This window comes from Bactrocera tryoni, chromosome 4, assembly GCF_016617805.1.
Source record: "Bactrocera tryoni isolate S06 chromosome 4, CSIRO_BtryS06_freeze2, whole genome shotgun sequence".
In the NCBI taxonomy this organism is placed as follows: domain Eukaryota; kingdom Metazoa; phylum Arthropoda; class Insecta; order Diptera; family Tephritidae; genus Bactrocera; species Bactrocera tryoni.
In genome coordinates, this window is record NC_052502.1 from 34,516,627 (window position 1) to 34,537,537 (window position 20,911).

General features: G+C 34.2%; 2 protein-coding genes across 2 annotated transcripts; both read left to right on the top strand.

Moving 5' to 3' along the window:
* The first annotated feature begins 471 nt into the window (after positions 1 to 471).
* On the top strand, positions 472 to 15,692 carry LOC120774928 (fatty acid hydroxylase domain-containing protein 2). Its single transcript, XM_040104805.1, has 5 exons — positions 472 to 1,375; positions 5,070 to 5,143; positions 14,545 to 14,720; positions 14,808 to 15,262; positions 15,325 to 15,692. The coding sequence occupies exons 1-5, from the start codon at positions 933 to 935 to the stop codon at positions 15,473 to 15,475; spliced, it is 1,299 nt and encodes a 432-aa protein (XP_039960739.1). The 5' UTR covers positions 472 to 932; the 3' UTR covers positions 15,476 to 15,692.
* A 3,726-nt stretch (positions 15,693 to 19,418) lies between these two features.
* LOC120774520 (fatty acid hydroxylase domain-containing protein 2) lies at positions 19,419 to 20,805 on the top strand. The gene is made up of 3 exons (XM_040104214.1): positions 19,419 to 19,581; positions 19,714 to 19,889; positions 20,013 to 20,805. The coding sequence occupies exons 1-3, from the start codon at positions 19,509 to 19,511 to the stop codon at positions 20,589 to 20,591; spliced, it is 828 nt and encodes a 275-aa protein (XP_039960148.1). The 5' UTR covers positions 19,419 to 19,508; the 3' UTR covers positions 20,592 to 20,805.
* Positions 20,806 to 20,911: the final 106 nt, after the last annotated feature.

A 20,911-nucleotide genomic window follows, 5' to 3' on the forward strand; every position in this document is an offset into this window, starting at 1 on the left:
GTGGAATGGTGATGCCCTCCACAAACAAAGCTCTTTTCATATTTTAGGATTTTCTTAAAATTTTCTGGCAAGGCCATATTGAAGCTTTTGCAGAACAGTGGGACATAACTGCAAAGAAGGATACATATATATGTAAGTAAGTATACAGATCGGTATTGGCCATATTGATGAATATGAATTAAAAGCAATAATCTTTATTAATTTGTTATTGCTAATGAAAATATTTGGAGCGAGAACTGAAATACATAAAAATTAAATACTCTTTATTTATAATTTACTTATTTTATTTTATTCTTTATTGATATTGCTAATTGCAAGAATATCACATTTTAATGTGAGAGTTGCTCTAATTTACTACACTGTTATAAAATTAGTAGAAATTAAGAGAGCTTTCGAAACCAATTGTCGTCAAGCCAACAAAATGTAAACAAAGGATATCAAGCATGTTGTTTTTGTTTTGATGTGAGCAATTCGTGTCCTTTGTTCACATTAAGAGACAGACATTTGCAGTACATTTTTATGGTTACAATAATATAACAATTTGGAAAATATATAGAAAAGCTTAATTAATCATTATTCATGTTAAGAAAAAGTAACGAAGTTAACCGAAAGTGATACTTATCAGCAGAGGTAGCAATTGGAATAAGATAACCAATTTTCATAGTTAACAATCGATTTTTATATTATACTAAATATATTCCGAAATTATCGATTTGGCATAAAAATGGTGATTAGTTTAATTAATTTAGATACACTAACATACATAAGCAGTAAAGTCTGCATACTAGTTTGAAATAACAAACTACGAAAAATGAGCAAAGTAAAATAATTGGAAACGTTTTTTAATTTACTAAATACAAATAAATACAATCGCTGCAATTACCAATTTGTAGTAAATTCAACAAGCTATACTTAACAAATTAAATTTAAATATGGCCACCGATTTGAAAACTTCAATTAATGCCACAACAACAACAACAAATTCATCATACGCAAGCAACGTTAATTCAATGAATAATATAAAAACAGTTACGGAAACCAATGCTGCACAACCGACTCCAGCTAGTGGGTGTAGTTATGGTGGAAACAATGTTAACGATAAAGGAAATGGCAATGCCGGTGGAACAACATCGCACAGTGAGAAATCGGAAAAGCATTTGGAACGTATTGATTTTGATGCTCATGGCGATAGCATCGCTTTGCTTGCTGGTGATGATTCCGATTATACCCCACCCCCATCACCCTTATCAAGTATTGGTTATGCCCCACCAATGGAGCCTAAAAAGCGACGCTGGTTGTCATCTTTACACAGTGTCATTTTCATTATAACTTGTGCACTAGCAGTATTCATTGTGTTTCGGAACGTCCTGACCTGGTGAGTATTACGCATGAAAGTGCATATGAATATATACATACATATGTATGTATGCATACATACATATATGTATCATATCCTGTTCAAAATTCATTTCGTTTTCGTATGCAAATTTTTTCTTACGTCATACATATTACTGATTACTTTTACCTTCTCATTAATTGCCCAGTTTGATCAACTCATGTCACAACCTCCAATGATGTAGTAATTTGATGTACATACTTACATATGTACTATATGTACATACTTACGTACTCCCACAGTGCATCGATATAGTATAATTGCAAATCTGTGAAAGTTAAGAAACATCTCCTCCTGAAAACTCAAAAGACCAGTTAGTTGTACAGAATTCTGACTGCACCGAAGCTATAATACCCTTTACAGGTGCATTGCTTTTGGCATAAAAGGTTATAAAAGAACAGATCTTTATTTTGATTTTGATGGACCAGTTTATATGATTACGATATGCTACTATATAGAGGTCTGATCTGAAGAAGTAGAAGTAGGGTTGCTGTAGCCAGTAATCTAGGCCAAATTTTGTTAACATAATTTTAATCGGTCAGTCGGTACGACAGTTATATGCTATAATGATCCGTTATCGATTCTAATAAATGAGGAGAGAGAATGATTATGCAAAACTTCAGATCAGTATCTCAAAAACTTTGGGAATGGGTGTTAAAAACTTCGTTGTAAACTCAAATACTCTGTACAGGTTATGATGAGAGAATTTAGATCTTGTATGGTCTAATATTCGAAAACACTGTTATCTAAGTATGTACGTGCGATTTTTAGTACAAGCTGCACTCTGGTACTGAAAAATTTCTGGTCACCAAAAACTGTCCAGTCAGCGCACTTCACTTCCGACATAAATATTACGGCCTTAAAATCCAAAGAAATCTCTCTATAAGTAGTTTGGACACTTTAAAGAAGTTAACTGGAAACTAACGGCATTTTTGAGCGGCAGGTGTATCGTAGTCATTGAATTTTTTCCGTTATAATAATTTATTCAAATATGCCGGTGTGAAAACCAATAACTATTATGGCCAAATAAACTTATGGAAGGGTACAAAAAAGCACTGAAAGTCGTATTTAAATTCATACATTTGAATTCTCTTGGTTCTGCTTTAACGTTACAAGTATGAAAATCCAAATAAAATAAAAGAATTTTCCTATATTTCACTACTCAATGAAATGCTAATGACCGCTTTGCCTTCCACCTGATTCAAAACAACATTCATAAGCAATGTGTATATGTATGCATTTATGTACATAAGTATATTTTTTGTTTATACGCAACAAAAATATCTTTAAGTATACACATGTGTATTTTATTATACATACATACATACATATGTACATGTATCTACACATATTCAAAAGTGAAATGCCGCTGCCTTTGTCACTACTTTCTTCTTGTATTTTCTTTTCATATTTAACATACATACATAAGTGCATATACACATTCACATAGACAGGTTCCTTTCTCTGCATTCATACACACATGTACTAGCATTTAATCCGTATATACATACATACATATGTATGTATGTGGGCATATTTTATCAGTCCGCACTTGACGGATTGTTTACTTTTGACGTTGCGCCAATATTGTTTACAATTTGCACAATCACGCATATAATTCAGTATATACACACATATACACGATAAATATGTATACATACGTACATATATATAATACCTAAGCTCGCTCTCGCTCTCTGAAAGACCTACAGCCACATATACAAGAAACGATTTAATTGTTACAACTCTTAAAAAATTGTAAACGTCCAAAAGAGAAAGTATAATGCATAAAGGTATTTTCCAAATATTCTGGTTTCGTATTAAAATTCTGAATTAGAGGAAAAATGAGCAGTGAAGACTAAAAAGTGTGGCATTAGTTACTTTACGAAAATATCATATACATAGTAGGTGTGAGGTTGTCTTCGACAGAATGTGCCTGGTCTGTTTTTTTTTACTTAAAAATTTATAATCAAATATGAACCTTGATCTAAAAACATAAAAATCATACCAAATTAACTTCTAAATTGACTTTTGACTACTTGATTTTCCTACAGGCTTTTGTATTTTTTCACAAAGAAGTAATGGATTTGTCATGTAAACAAATAGGCCTATACAAAGCCAATCCCTGCCGGAAATTGTTGAACTGGCGCTATTCTCACAGTACGCGTCTTCGATTCGTCATTTTTCTGGACACTAAATGGTCTCTTGTCTAAACTCATGTCAACAAGTTTAGTTAAATTGATAAAAGATAAGTGGTTTATATTTTTAATGATCCCAAGTTTTGCTTTACACATTTTAGACCAGTTTCACCATTGTGAATGGTTCATATAACAAATTACTATCAAATATGTAAATGTAATATTTTTTCTTCAAAGCTTAAGATTATCTCCAACAAAGACGCCTGTGCCAAGGGACATGTTAACGCTTGGCGAATCGAAGACATCTAATGCAAGCATGCAATCAATGACTTGAAATACAATCAAATGAGATTAATTAATGAGCATTGAGCGTGAACAGTCAGATCAGAACATTTCTAATGAGTTTTAACTACAATGAAATATTATTGAGTATATATGTGCATATGTACATATGTATGTACATATAGTCACCTAAAATTCAAAATAACGTAACACCACTTTTCATAAGTTTACAGGCGAAGGAAAAACGATATAATAGAAACCACTCGTAGAAGCAAATTTTGAGTTTTGGTTATATATTAGTTATAAAATGGTTATATTTTGGTTATATCTGAAAGCGGAAGCTGAAAATTTAATGATATCTATATATAGTAATATGATGTAGTGAGTCGACTTTTTTGATGATACGTTATTTTACGTTTTAGGTGACTATATAGTACATATGAAGTCAAATCCTATTTATATAGGTAGTAGAAAGATTTAAAAAAATTGCTAAACTTTTCCTTGCGGAGCAGTCAAATAGTATGTTTGTATAAGTACGAGTACATATTTGTATTGTAAGCGCGAGCAGATTGCATTACAAAAGTGTAAGTCGCAATTGAACGTCAACCAATACATAGCAACAATTTTCCAGTGCACCACCTCAGAGAGAGAGAGAGAGACAGAGTAACTCTCTTTTTACATCTCTGCATACTCATAGATACAATTTTATATAGCTGTGTGCGTGCTAATTGGTGAGAGTAAAATCTCCCGATCGCTTTGTTTTGATTTAGACTTCGTTAGGAGCGCAAAGATCATTGCACAGCCCATTGAGACCCATGCTGTCCGTCAATTTCCAACTACTATGTACCATATATAGCATACATTCGACCATCACAACACAGGCACCAGTTGACATTCTTTTAACAACCGTCCAGAATTTCGGTTCTCCAACGTACATTCTTCCATTACGTTTAGTGCATTTTTTCTTGTTTATTAGTGATTTTCCATTTTCGTTTCTGTAATTACATATGTATGTACATATGCGCATACACATCCATATGTATTCAGTAACTACCTAGCATTGCAGTTCCGACTTTCGTTTCAAGTTCAGCTTGGTTTAGTTTTAAACTGGAAGCCTTGGCATAGATACTCATATATACGATATATGCACCTTTTCGGTTGAAAGAAATTTTGTTTTATTTTTGTTATACATTATCGTTTGTAATATCATTGATAATGGAGAAATTTTACTACTTGGATATGTTTCTACTCAGGCATTTGCAAAGCTTCTGGGGTGCATCGGGCGATTTCTGGCAAGCGCAATGGGATAAATTTATCGATAAAACAGGTAAGTGCACAGCGAAAGGAATTCGTACTAATCGTATTTAAACGGTGATGATTGTTTGTGTAATTATGAAGGTGTGTGTGTATTTAAGTTTAACCATACAAGTATCTACGTATGTATGTGGATCACTCTTCCGTTTATCGCTGATAAAAGTTCATAGCCTCCTGCAATATTATTTTTTAGCTTTTTGACCGCAGTAAGCTTGGTTGAAGTTAAAAACTTAAGCTTGAAAGCTAAATAAACGTTTGGAATATGTATTCTAAGTGAAATTTGAAGTTAAATTGCGTAATAGTCAATAATAGTGATTTATGACGTCTGTTTATTATCAATATTGATCAACTAATGCAGTAGCTGATCAGGTCGTAAACACTAATCCGTGTTATCTACCAAAATAATCTACATAGATTCACACGCGACGTGTTGCTATTCATACGTACTTACAAACTAAACAATTTGAAATTTTTAAAACGTCGGGAAGTAATAATTTTGAAAGTTGGGTCTGCTGAAAAAAGATATACTCGTATAACAATTTATTTCTGTTCTGCCGTTTGTGAAAATCAGGAAAAAACCTTAACTTCTGCTGCACCGAAACTATAATATACTTCACAGGTGCATTTCTTATAGCATAAAAGGACGAAAGTCGGGGCTACGTAACCGGAACGGACGAATTTTTTGTCCTTTGAAGGACTGTTAGGTCGACAGAATTCTGCCGCTACAACAACAAGAGCAACAAAACAAAACCTTTGTAGAATACCCGCATTTAGAGTAGATATCTCATCCATAAAAACGATTTCTATTCAAGAACTTGATTTTGATCGACCGTTTGTATGGCGGCAATATACCACAGCGATCCGATATGACAAATGAGTAGCTGCTTGGGAAGAAAAAAAACGTGTGAAAATTTTCAGACCGATATTTCAAAAACTGGGGAAGAAGTTCGCGTATATACGACGTGTACGAAGTTTTCTTCTGGCTGTTACAAACTTAGTGTCAAATTTAATATACCCTGTTCAGGGTAGACAAATTTAATCCTCAAAGCTTTTTGATTTCGATATTTCAAGTACCAAATAGTTTTGATTATTGGGACCCCTACTAACTATTTATGTCTAGTTTAGCAGTTTCTAATATTCCTACAGCGACGCTGGTATTTTATAGCCCATGATTAATAAACCACTAAAAATATTAATAGCTAGCAATATAGAGGTTTTATCTCTTTTATATATTTATTCTTGTATACAAATACATGACATATATACAAGTACATATGTATGTATTTAGAATCAACGGCTATTAAGCCTTCGTTGTGGCTTACTAATTGCGCAGAAGCTTTCATTCTTATTATCAAAGCTTAAACATTTATGTATGTATGTTTGTACTATCTAACAAAAATATAGTTGAACAAAATGACCTACATATACATACATACATTCACACATACATATGTACATATGAACATAAACTTTTATTTTTATTTTTGTAAACACTTTTATTTATTTTAAATTTTAATAGAGTTTGTAATATAAAAAATTTCCTTAAAATAACGCGATTACATATGTATATTGTGACAAAAAAGCATCCGGAAATTGTAATTAAAAAGATATTTGAAAAAAGTGTACTTTGCTAAGTTGGTAGGACTGTCCTTAATTATTATGCCAAACGAATGGTACAAATCCTTCAAAGACGGTCGAGAGATCGTTGAAGACATGCCTCGTTCTGGGCGGCCTTCGACTTCTTCAACTGATGAAGATATTAAAAAAGTGAAGGAAGTGAATCGAAGCACCTTTGCTTGAAAAGTACAAATAAAATCGATTTAGTCGATCGTACAAATAAAACTGAATTCGCTGAAGGAGCTGAAGGACATCCCAAAATGTGCTTATGAAAAGTGTTTCGAGAACCGGAAAAATCATTGGCATAAGTGTCTTACATCTGGAGGGAATTACTTTGAAGGCGACAAAATAAATATTGATGAATAATTAAATATTTTGCGTTTTATTTACAATTTCCGTGTACTTTTTTGTCACAATGCATACCATATAAGCATATAAATAACCTACTAATATGAACGCCTAATCATCAATTAATTTGGCAGTGTTGTAATAATTTATTAGTCTAGTATAGAGATATCTTTCTTTATTATACAAATATACTTGTACATATGTAGGTACCTAGAAGATTTAATCTACGTTTTATAAACGGCTAATTGATTTTTATGATACGCCATAATGAAATTTAAAATTTTCTTGGAAGGGACGCTCACTATAGAAAAAGATTTCTATAATTTAAGACGCTTAATCAATAGCCATTTATTATACAATTTATTTGGGGAATTCTTATAGGCGCAAAAACACTTTCTAATATATAAATATTATTATACATATATACACATATCTATTTGTCATAATAATATTTTATGAAAGGTATTCTTTACACTTTCTTTGTTAATATACATATGTATGTATTTATCGAAATATATGTAAATACTTATTTCTTTTCTTTGTTCTGGGTTCAAAGTCTAAACCCATTCAATAACAAGTAAGAAAGGCCTATGTTCGGGTGCAACCGAACATTTTATACTCTTGCCACTTGCACGAATCAACGCCAGGGCAATGCCTTAGGATGTAAAAAGTCAACTAGAGGATCGGAAACTAGGCAATTTTATATATACATACATATACTCTATATAACTCATACAATGACCAACATATTCGGCATAAGGTTTGTTAGAAAATCGAAAATCGTTATATATACATATAATGTGTGGTATAAGGGATAGTATCGATCCGCTTTTATATATTAACTTGAAAGAATAATTACTTATATGACTTTATACTTTATATGTATATTAACTATAATTATGCCACATACTGAAAAAATGTTCCCAAGGTTTCATTAAGGTACCTCACATATAGTCACCAATCATATGACGCAAAGTCAGCCGGATCTTCAAAAATCTTGATAATAGTTATATAGGGGTTGATTCAAGTTTTGGCACAATTTTATTTACTTTAGGTACAAAGATACCCTGTTATGAGTAAATACTGAAATTTTTGTTGAGATAACTAAAATATTGGCCGTTATATGCAGCATAGTCACCTGGAAGTTCGAAAACCTTTTTATAAGGTATATAGGTGTTCAAGGAAATACTGACCCGATTCTGCCCATTTTTGGTACACAGAGTTATTATTAACAGGAAAGAATTCTGTCTGAATTTGAATTGTATATCTCACACACTGATCGATCAAAAGTAAAATATACTTAGATACTCGGGTCCACATATTCGGCACCTAGGAGGTTGATCCGTTTTGGTTGGATTTGGACAATTTTTGGTCAAAAAAAAGTTGTTAGTGCAAATCTTTACCCCGTTATTAATTACTTCTTGATTACACACTGGAAAGTGAACGAATCAAGTGGAGTTTAAAATTCTGTTATATGGGATGTAGGTATGGTTGTACTCTGATTTCGACCAATTTTCGCACTGTGACACAGGAATATGAAAAAATGGCACGTACTAAGATAAGTCGAAATCGGTTTGTTGGGTCGCGAGATATGTGATTTCACCAAAAAGTAAGCGGTACCACATCCATCGTCCATAAAGCTCTCTCATACCATCTCGGAGGAAGAATTTAATGCCTTTGGCGTAATTAGTTATTGATTTATTGCGCTTTTAGTAGTACCGTTATATGGGGAATGAGCGGGGTAATTTTCCGATTTCCACCATTTTCACACTGTCAATAGGAGTTCGAGCGTATTCGATATATTCGAGCTTAGCAAATTTGGTTGTTGTATCTTTAGTGGGTTAGGAGATACATATGTACATTAAGATATTAGAAGCCGCGCCCACGCCCACTTTTCAAAATATTTTTGCCCACAGGTGCTCCTTGCTACTTTGATCACCTATGTCAAATTACATACAGTTTTCTATCTTAATTTAGTGCTTAGTTATGGCACTTTATAGGTTTTCAGTTAATGGCGATTTGTGGGCGGGGCAGAAATCCGATTACACCCATCTACGAGTTCTTAATATTATTTGTACTAAGAAAGCCGCATACCAAGTTTCATCAAGATCTTATATTTTACTCAAGTTACAGCTTGCGGGGGCAGACGGACGGACAGACAGATGTGGTATAGTTTTCCCCAGCATAATAAAAAAATTTTCTGCAGCTTAAGTAAAAATTAAATTTTTTTCAAAATCAGTTTTTGTATCAAAAATACTTATTGGATTATTAAATCTAAATTGAGAATTATTAATTTGTATATGTCATCTGATCCAATTTGTCCCGGATTGACAAAAGTACTACATTATCATGTATTTTAATATAAATCTTTATTATCACCTTCAAAATATACAAAATATTCAAATACTTGTGTTCGACATAAATATTGCGTTAATCTTCACAAAACACTTTTCAACGATTCCATAGCCATGATTCCATTGGAAACAGAAAATTTTAAGAAACCCCGTTCTTGAACTGTTTTTTTTATTCTAAAAATTGCCAGACAACCTGTTCGCCTCGCAAACAAACAGCTGGAGATCAACTAACTCACACACGAACATTCGGTTTGCACACATACTTTAAATGGCCCAGTCCGGGTCAAATTTGATTTTCAAATGGTAGTTTTTTAATATAAAATATAATTTCAGTCCCTCTCGTGCAAATTTCGTTTATTCGAAGTTCACTGTACAAATATAAATACATATGTATATGTATATGTAAGTGTGGTTATGCATGGGACTTATACACACATACATACATATGTACTTATGTATGTAAATGTATCTTTGTATCACCGCAATCTAATCTTCTTTGCTGCGCGTGATTGTGATGGTCACGGTCATTCTTGTTCTAATTGTAACCATGTCGCTAAGAAAAATGTAAACAAAACAAATCATAAATACGTATGTACGTATAAATACTAAAAGCTTTTGAAAATAGCAGAACGAGCCCCATTACCGTACCCACGTACTCGCGTGCGTATTGACATACATACATCTCATATGTACTACTTAAGTACCCTCCTATTTATTTGCTCAGAAATATTTGTAAATATTCTTAGTCATAATTAGTTTTGGAGGCTTTTCACTTATATTCGAATTATTGCGGTATATGTCATGTTTGTTTTTTCTCCTACTATAGTACACACGTTTACATATCTAGATACTGTTAGAATGATTTTTGTATGTAAAAATTGCAAGTACTTTCTAATTTCTTTTTTATTTATATACAACTTACAATTTATTTATAAATACTCATACATACATACATATACACATGTATTTATTCTCTGCCGAATCAACAAGTGTTTACACATTTATTATGTGTGAGTCAATTACTTTTGTTTGCATGCTTAATCAACACAGTAAGCCGGTATCGTCCACGCATACATACTTACATAAAAATTCTGATTTGCAAAAATTTGTTTTTGCTAAATGTTACAAGTCTGTGAAATATATTACTTGTCAGATTCAATTAAATGGTGAGAACTACTTAAATTGATGTTCACTATATGTATATATTTACATACATACATATACATATGTATTTGTACTGTATATGTACACTGAAATTTTATTAATATGTATATTCGTGTGAGTAGCTCGTGTATATTTGTACGAAACGCAACAAAGAAGCTCGGCTTTCATTGAAATGCATACATAAGCAGTAATAACAGGTGATCCATTTCGAGGTTCCTTACTTAAAAAAAAAACATGGAAATTCGAATTTAATGAGGAATGTTTGTTATCATTCGAAAGAACATTCTTTGGAATTTATTTTTTGAAGATTATATCTTTCAAATGTTGGCCGCGGCTACGTCTCAGATGGTCCATCCATCGGTTAGTCCTATTTTCGATGACTCGTTCGAGCATTTCGACTGGTAACTGGCGAACGACACGCGTAATGTTTTGCTCCAAGGCCGGAATCGAAGCCGGATTGTCCGCATAGACTTTAGACTTTATATATCCCCTCAGGAATAAGTTAACGACGTGATATTACACGATCTTGGTGGTGAAATTATCTGCTCACCGAAGTGTTCTCTTAATAAATTCATTAATTTATGCGATGTGTGGGAATTGGATGAATCCAAATGTCGCCGAAATCATTAACTTCAATTTCAGGCATCAAATAATCGGTTATCATGTCGCGATAACGTCGGATCTTCTTGGAACTTTTCAAGAATCCATAGCGCAAAACGATGTCGCTTGGGAAGGTCGAGCGGCTTCAGTTTTTACACAAGCTGCATTTTGTACGCTTTCAATTTAAGATCTTGACGTAAAATGCGTCATGTCGTTCCATACGTCAGTCCGAGTTGCTGCGAACGATGCCGAATCGGCTCTCCACGGTTTTCGTGGACAGTCTCAGCTACGACTATTATATTTTCTTCACTGCGTTCTGGATGTGGTCTATTCGGTCGAACATTATCCAATAAAGAATTCTGGGTCTCAAGATGTTGGAAATAGTACGTTCAGTAGGCCGACTATGTTGACCATAAGTGAATGTGTCTTTCCACGATTAAATGCCAAACAATACTGAACATGACAGCTAAAAAAGGCTATTGCAAAAAGTAACTTAGATCACCCGTTGCATACATACATATGTATATTTCTATACGTGCAAACAATCAAAGACACCAATTTAAGCTGCCCATGTATGACATAGTGAGTATGTACAAATTCATGTGGCACTCAATAACATGAGCTCCGTTACCAATTAAGGAAACGCTCGTGTTTGGTTGACCTTTCTCCTAAAGTCTCCATATTACTACATCTTCGCGCCGAAATGTAGGCTAATTTTTATATTATATTATATGTATTATGGTATACATTATGGAGTTCATTGAGAATTAAAATATTGCTGTGTGTTTACCAGTTTATTCATTTGTTGATCTAACTAACTAAGGAAATTACCTACAATATCAAGTACAGACCTTTAGTCGCTCAAGAACAAAGCCTATATTTCTTTTATTTGAAGTTGCTAATTTTTATCCCTAACAAACTAGGACATGGTAAGGATTTTAAGATAAAAAAAAATTTTTTTGCGAAGTGATTTCTTAAATATGGATTGAGTAATTTTATTCGGAACTTTTGTACATTGTTAACCACCAGACTTTTGACAATATAGGGTAATTTTTTCATGCAGAAATATTAAAGCATAAGCCGGTAACAAAGCTTCTCCAGGAACTTCTTGTGAAAAAAACACTTTGCGGTGTATAACTCGGCTGGAAGTTATCAAAAAAAAAATCCTAGAAAAATTAGTCAAATTGTAATCCAAAATTCCCCCCATCGTACTGAGATATTTTTTTTTTCATTTAAATATTTTTGGCGGCCATTTAAAGTGAAAACTGCTATTTTCTACAAAAAAAAAATTCGCCATTTTGTGGGTGGAAAACACCCTTAATGTAAAAAAAAATTACTAAACGTTGGGGGACTGTATTTTATGTGTCAAAAATTTGTACAAAGTTTGAAATGAATCGGTCAAGTAGTTCTGAAATGACAGTGAACACGGATTTTGAAAAAATGGTTTTAAGAAAAACGCGTCCAAAATTTATAAACTAAAAAAACATATCGTCAAAATCGTCGTCTTAATAATGTGCAAAAGGTCCGAATAAAATTAATCAATCCATATTTAAGACATAAATTCTATTTTACCATGAAAACCTTACCCTCCCCCTTAAGAAAATGCTTAATTTCATGCTTTCTTAATATCACACAAATTGACTTATGTGCATGTATAAAAGTGTTAAACTCAACTGGAAAGTCAGAAAACACTATACGAAGTATATGGGGACTGAAAGTACTAGAGCCCATTTTACCTATTTTTTACAAGATTAGATAACAATCAGAAAAAATTATCTCCGAATTTCAATCATACAAGTATGTCTCACAGATAGACTGCATTTTCGATAAAGAGTCAGTTATAGATACCAGAGACCATAACATCGCTGTCTGAGGGCTTGAAAAGTTATGATAAAATTTTGACAAATTTTTGCTTAAGATGGCGTACCTTTAAAGTAACAGGTGGGCGGCACCTTGCCCATTGGTCAATTTTTATACCGACCCTATAGAGACCATCCGTACGATCTTGACTCTAATGCTGACCAATTCATTTAATGAGTTATGGCTCATTTAGTAGTTGTCAAGATACTCGTTAGACGGGGATAATCGTTATGAGATATGTACATTAAACCTTTAAGGGACGGGCGGCGTCCACTTCTTAAAATTTTAAGGACACTACTCCTATTCTCAATTAGTTTTAGGTATTACAAACAACAGTTAGGAGAACAAATTTTTATACTCTGTAGCAACATGTTGCAAGAGTATAAAAATAGATCTGAAGAAAATATTGGTGCTTGGAGTGTATTTATGCCCTAATTTGGAATAAAATCGGCTTCTTTATTTTAGAAAATAACAATTTAGTCCTAAAATATACAGAATAATAAAATATTTTCTTTAGTTTGGCTAATCATGTATGTATATGATGCAACTTTCGGCGCGTTACCGTGCTGAAAGTTTAATGTCCCTTCTAAAAAAGAACCGTTTGAAATTGTGGGTCATGATTAATAGATACATTTCTTAATAGGTAAATCTTTAACCGGTTGGTATAATTACTTAAATCATTAAATTGCTTTGCTGATGTATGCTAATTGAAATGTTTTACTGATTTCGATAAAATTTTTTGGTTCTCCAAAACACTGGCCTGATGTTGTATGAATATATTATATTTATAAAATTTTACAATTATTACATTAAAAAGTCTTTTAAAAAAATACTTACAAAATATAAGCATAATTAATTACATACGCACACTCAGGTATAAAAAAATACGTGGCTATAAAATATTGGGTAGTCGAAAAAGTCTTTTCGTATTTCTAATCAAACTTCAACTTCTTTTTTTTTTTTATTTATAATAATAAAAAAAAATAGGTACCATTTTGGTCGACCACTTTTTGCCATTTTTCCGCTAGAAACGTTATTCCATCAGTGTAAATCGAAATTTCCAGACCGGAAGCAAGCGAACCATTGTTGTGCTACACGAACATACAGCATCGTCTCCATAAACTTCACAAATTTCTTTGGCGACTTGCGTAGCATTCTTCCTTTTTTTATACAAAAATTTCAAAATATCGCGAATTTCTTCATTATTTTCACTCACTTTTGAACAGCTGTAACTGTTTTTCAACTTCCCCGAATTAATTTTTTTTGGTTAAATGAAGCTTAAAATCTCACCTTTCCAACACTGTACGGTATGACACAATGTGGTTGGCAGCACTGGAGATATACGATTGCAACGACATCTACGCAACGATCAAAATACGAAAAGACTTTTTCGACTATCCAATATATTCAAAAGTTGGCATTATAGTAAGATATATTGTATGGTACATTTGTTTATTTATATGTCTTTTAGGTGATGATCCCATGATCCTTTGGGTATTCGGTAGCACTATATTCTCGATGATAGTCTATTGGTTTGTTGGTGGTATTTACACTTTCATGGACATGACTAACCGTCCAGCATTCCTGCGCAAATACAAAATTCAGCCAGGCACAAATGAACCAGTTGAGAGGGAACGTTTAATGAAGGTAAGTAATATGAACCGTTATAAAAACTTGCACACCGCTTGTAACTGATAACTAATTATAATTTATCCGTTTTAACTCTATCACCAGGTTATATGGCGGGTAATTAGCAATCAAGTATTTGTCGGCATTCCATTCGCTTTCCTCAGCTACAAATTAATGACGCTGCGTGGTCCGAACTCGATACGCGAATTACCTACATTCCACTGGGTATGCGTGGAGCTGACCGTATGCATTCTAATGGAGGAGCTGGGCTTCTATTATTCACATCGGCTATTGCATAACAAACATATTTATAAATTCATACACAAACAGCATCACGAATGGACCGCGCCAATAGCGGTGACTGCAATTTATTGCCACCCAATAGAGCATATCTTCAGCAATCTGTTGCCACCATTCCTTGGCGTATTCCTAATGAACACACACGTGGCTACGGCTTGGATGTGGTTCGCTTTGGCCATTTTGTCGACACTTAACGCACATTCCGGTTATCATCTACCCTTCTTTCCCAGTCCGGAGGCACACGACTTTCATCACTTAAAGTAAGTAAAACAGTGTTTGTAGGAATTAATAGGCTAAATTTAAATTATCTGCTGTTTAACAGATTCAACAATTGCTTTGGCGTGCTAGGCGTTTTGGATCGGCTACATGGCACTGATATATTATTTAGGGCTACCAAGTCCTATACGCGTCACATTATGATGTTGAGTTTTGTACCGCCTCGCGAGGCTTTTCCGGATTCATCAACCAAATAGAATATCATCCAACATAAGCTTATTGAAATATCAAATCAATATATTTTAAATCGTATTGAATTCGCTTTCTATGTACATCTAATGTATGTATGTATGTATGTAATTATGCCTATTCAAAAAATATTTATAGTTTTACATAAGTTGCATTCTATAAATTTATGTGATATGATTGTATATATTATATATACAGATATATGTAGCTAAATTAAATAATAAGATAATTAATAACACGCCTTGATTGTTATTTTTATTGTGAGATTTAACTCGTGTAATTTGATTTTTATTTTAGATTAGGTTTATGCTCTTATTTATGTTATGGTCGGACAATGTAACGAATTGTAAATTGGTGGAGCAGACAAATAATTTACTTTCCTGTAATGTTTTAAGACACATTTAAAGAAGTTTGACATAGACAAATAATAGTCTTTCTGCTCGTATTAGAGTTATAAACATGCGAAATTGACTTTCACTTATAAAAACTAATAGGGTTGACCCCAAATTAAAACACGTATGAAGATATCATGTGGTTTATAAATTTAAGTACTACTGAATATATTTGTTGGAGTCATGGTATAAAAACATCGCAAATCGAAATCAGGTCAGTGGAAAAAAATGTAGATTTCGAAATCGAGCAGACGTTCCATGGCCCGACCATGAAGAAGTTCGAACAAAGCGACGGGGGCCGATGGATTGCCGGCAGAGCTATTCAAACACGGCGGCGAAAAACTGATAAAGAGCATGCATCAGCTCCTTTATAGAATACGGTCGGACGAAAACATGCCCGACGATTGGAATTTAAAAGTCTGCCCAATCCACAAAAAGGGAGACCCCACAATCTGCGCCAACTACCGTGGGATAAGCTTCCTCAACACCGCGTACAAGGTTCTATCGAGCTGCTTTTGACAGCACAAAAAGGAGCTGTCTTTATGCCGCTACGTCTGAATTTGGTATCCCTGCAAAACTAATACGGCTGTGTAAACTGACGCTGAGCAATACAAAAAGCTCCATCCAGATCGGGAAGGACCTATCCGAACCGTTCGATACCAAATTAGGTTCAGACAAGGCGATTTCCTTTCGTGCGACTTCTTCAATCTACTGCTGGAGAAAATAATTCGCGCTGCAGAACTTAATAAAGCAGGTAAAATCTCCTATAAGAGTGTACAGCTGCTGGCGTACGCCGATGATATCATTGACCTCAACAACCACGCCGTTAGTTCTGCTTCAAATGAGTCTGGTAGTGAACGAGGGCAAGACGAAATATCTCCTGTCATCAAACAAACAGTGGTTCCACTTGCGACTGGACTGTTGACAGTCATAACTTCGAAGTCATAGATAATTTCGTCTATCTTGAAACCAGCATTAACACCAGCAACAACGTCAGCCTCGAAATCCAACGCAGAATAACTCTAAAAACAGGTGCTACTTCGGACTGCGTAGTCAATTGAGAAGTAAATCCTTTCTCTACGAACAAAGACAAAACTCTACAAGTAACTCATCATCCCTGTCCTGCTATGTATGTATATGGTGCAGAGGCATGGGCAAATGACAATACCTGATGAGTTGAATGAGTATATCGGCAGCTGTCTCTAAGTTCGCAATGATAAAAATTTACAACACAGCGATCTATAATAATTTGTATGCGGTTCAAGAAAATATTTTTATTTGAGTCTGGCATACAAATTACTTCAGCCACAGCGACGTGACCAGATGTTTACTCCAATCAGAAAGGCGGGTGTTTGCCAAATAAATATACTACGGTAGAAAAGTGTGTAGGAATAATTGTTAATAGACATAATTTTTACTTCAGTTGAATAAAAATAATTCGGACAATATGATCAATTAAAAAATGAACATTCGAATTCAACTCAGACATACATATATGTATGTATGTATATTGTATTCAAATTTCTAAATATTGTAATTTTTTATTTAGTAATTTCATAAATATCATAAAATTGGTTGCTTATTGGTTTTAAAAGTGAAAAAATGTACATGATTATTCTAATGCTAAAATTCCTATCTAGTATTATCACAGTGCCCTTAGAATATATTGCATTTATGAAATTTCATTATAAATGACGAAATAGAAAGGAGCTTTATCTTTTATTAATACTGCTAAATCCTGCTTAGTATATCGAATTTGCAATATGGAATGCGATACGTGTAAATCGCACATTCATACAAACATACACGTACATATGTAGTGTCTATACATTGAATGTATGTACTTTCTGACAACACTCATCATTGTTACTATGTGCACAACTATAACACTTGGTCACGCCCTGTCACCAATCCTTTCAAAAAACTGTAATTTCGAGTACACTAAATAAAATAAATTTGATTAACAAATTGGCTCAAGACGAATTGTGTTATACGCTACATATGTGTACCTACTCTTATACCATTTGATCAAATTACCGGACTAGTTCATTTAAGCTGCGAGGGCAAACCGAATCGATAAAAATTTTTCATCTAGATAGGCAATAGACTTTGATAGTGTGTGTTTGGCAGCTATCTGGTTACGACGATAACAGTTTGTCTGGCGATTTTGACCATAGAAACAAATTTGAGAGGGTTTGCTAGAAATTTTGTTTTCAATAGAATCATCAATCACTTTCACTTTCACATTCAATTGACAATTAAGGAGCATACCAAGTACCTAGTGGTAATTTTGGACAGCAAGCTGATATGGAAACTCAATGTGGAGGAGAGAGTGAAAAAGGCCAGAGGTACCCTATACACATGTAAGAAAATGTCTACTTGGGGCCTATCACCTGGCCTCATGCATTAATGTTACAAAGCGATAGTCAAGCCAATCTTACTTTATGCCGCTAAATTTCATAAAGGAAACCGATGGAACCGATGGATCTACATAACGGGAGCGCTAAACGGCGGCAATCAACCCACCAACAATCGAGATTGCAGTAGAAAGCCCAGCTGCAAGATTGGCGGCATTAGGTGAGTTCAATAAGCGGGGAGCTGGTGGAAAAATTAGACCACACTAAAGGAAGATGAGTGGCGCAGAAGCCTACGACACCACACCAGCGGAACTTACAATATCTACACAGACGGATCCAAAATGGGCAATGGAGTGGAAGCCGGAATCTATGTGGACCGGAAATAACTAAGAACGATACTCAACGAAATTTACGAAAGGGCTAACAGGTGGATCAGGGCGAGATGGAATGCCTTAAGTACATGCAGGATCACCAAGATCATGTGAAAGAAACTCTCTAAGGGTTTTCACTTGCTTCTTACCACACGATCTCGAAAGGACTGGCGGACGGCTATTGACACTTGGCAGGTAACAACTTACTGGCATCAGATTCGAGCCGGATGGGCATAAGTGATAACGATGCATTCAGAATCTGCAGAGAAGTTAACATGAGAGAGACCCTGGAACACTTCCTATGCCTTTGCCCAGCACTACCTAGAACTCGACTCAAGTATCTAGGAGCTTCGGAGTTTAAAAGACTGGTAGAAGTACCAAACGTAGTCAGCAAGTCGCTCTTGAAGTTCGTAAATAAATGTTGGCGACCTGTGTGACGAATCAAATTAAACTGGACCTCCATCTGGCATTACTACGGACCAGTAGATGATCTATGTGTGGCGTGATAGCCGGCCAGTATAACCTAACCTAACATAAAATAAATATACAATAAAGGGTGTAGGGTACACACAAACAATTCATTAGATAACTAAAAAAGCCGGCGAATTTATTTATAAAATCTCAAAACAAAGCACAAAATACATACACACATCAATATATGTATGTATGTATTTGCATGGACGCACATGTCAACAATGCGAAAACAGCGAAATATCTACAAACAACTAGAGAGAGTGGATAGCGAACACTAAAAATTCCATATATTATCGCCTTGCAATAATCTCGGTTGGATCTCTGTATTAATTTGTTATCAACTCAATTGTGACGTTTTCGAGAGAATGGTATGGTATAAATTTTGGAAGAGAATTGCAACATATAATTTCGCACGTAGACCGGAATAGTTTCAGAATTCAAAGAAACATGGCGAGCAACGCACAGAACGCGACGGTGTCTTTCTGTCAGGAGAAGTGGAATCATTTTTTGGATGTAGTTGGTGTGTATGAGTATTCAGAAAAAAATAAAAACAATTAAATTAATGAAGATGAATTAATTGAATGTACTTTTGCTCACATTTTATTGTTTGCATAAAAAATGTATAGTTATATCTAAATTTCAAACATTTTAGGCGACGATCCAGAACGACTATGGGTATATGGCACAGTACTTTTGATTTTTATTATTTATTGGCTTTATGCTGCCGCTTTAACTTTGGTGGACTTTACTAAAAAACCACATTTCGTACGTAAATACAAGTTGCAGCCCGGTAAAAATGATCCCGTGGACACAAAACGTTTACTACCGGTAAGTTCACAATTTTTGTGTATAAGAATATACATACATATGTAAGGGCATACATATCAAACTATGCAAGCCCGATTATATATCCACATTAATAATTAACTTTCATACGACCTCGCATCGCAGGCTCTGCGCGTAGTGCTCTTCAATCAAACATTTGTGGCTATACCGCTAGCCTATGGACTCTATCATTTTGTTTATAAGTATCAAAATACTCTGAATATCCGCGAATTGCCATCGATACAACAAATTGTTTTCGATTTGGCCCTATGCTGTGTGCTGGAAGAGATAATTTTCTATTATGGCCACCGCCTGCTACACTATGGCGCCCTGTATCGGTACATACATAAGAAGCATCACGAGTGGACTTCACCCATTGCTGTTGTCGCACACTACTGCCATCCAATTGAACACATACTTGCGAATACCTTTCCCATTGCTTTGTCTTTGGGTGTGGTTCGTGCGCATCTTGTAACTGGTTGGATATTCTTTGCTATCGCAACTTACAATATATTAAGTGATCATGCTGGCTATGCGTTCCCTTGGTCACTAATTTCTGTGCCATTCCACGATTATCATCATGCAACATTCAATTATAATTTCGGTGTTTACGGTTGGTTGGACAGATTGCATGGTACCTATGGCGCGTATGACAAGTCTGGACAAATTAAAGCGAGCCACAAACCTCAACAAAAACAAGAATGAGGAGTTAAATTATATTTTCACAAATATGTTTCATCTTACTACCTATTTAAGTAAGCTTTTTCTACTTTTGTATATATAATGCACAATTTTAAGTATTTGAAAGTAATATTCATATAAATACATTTTTATATTAGCCAGTAAGCAGTCAAAAGCATTAAATGTACATAAATATAATTTGGAAATTCAAAATAAAAATAATTATTTATCAGAAAAATAAATTAAACGTTTTTTTTAATAAAAAAAAGTAGTAAACATTTTTTAACAACGAGTTTTCTTGAGATTTTTTGTTTCCAATGGACTCACGGCTACGGAATTGTTTA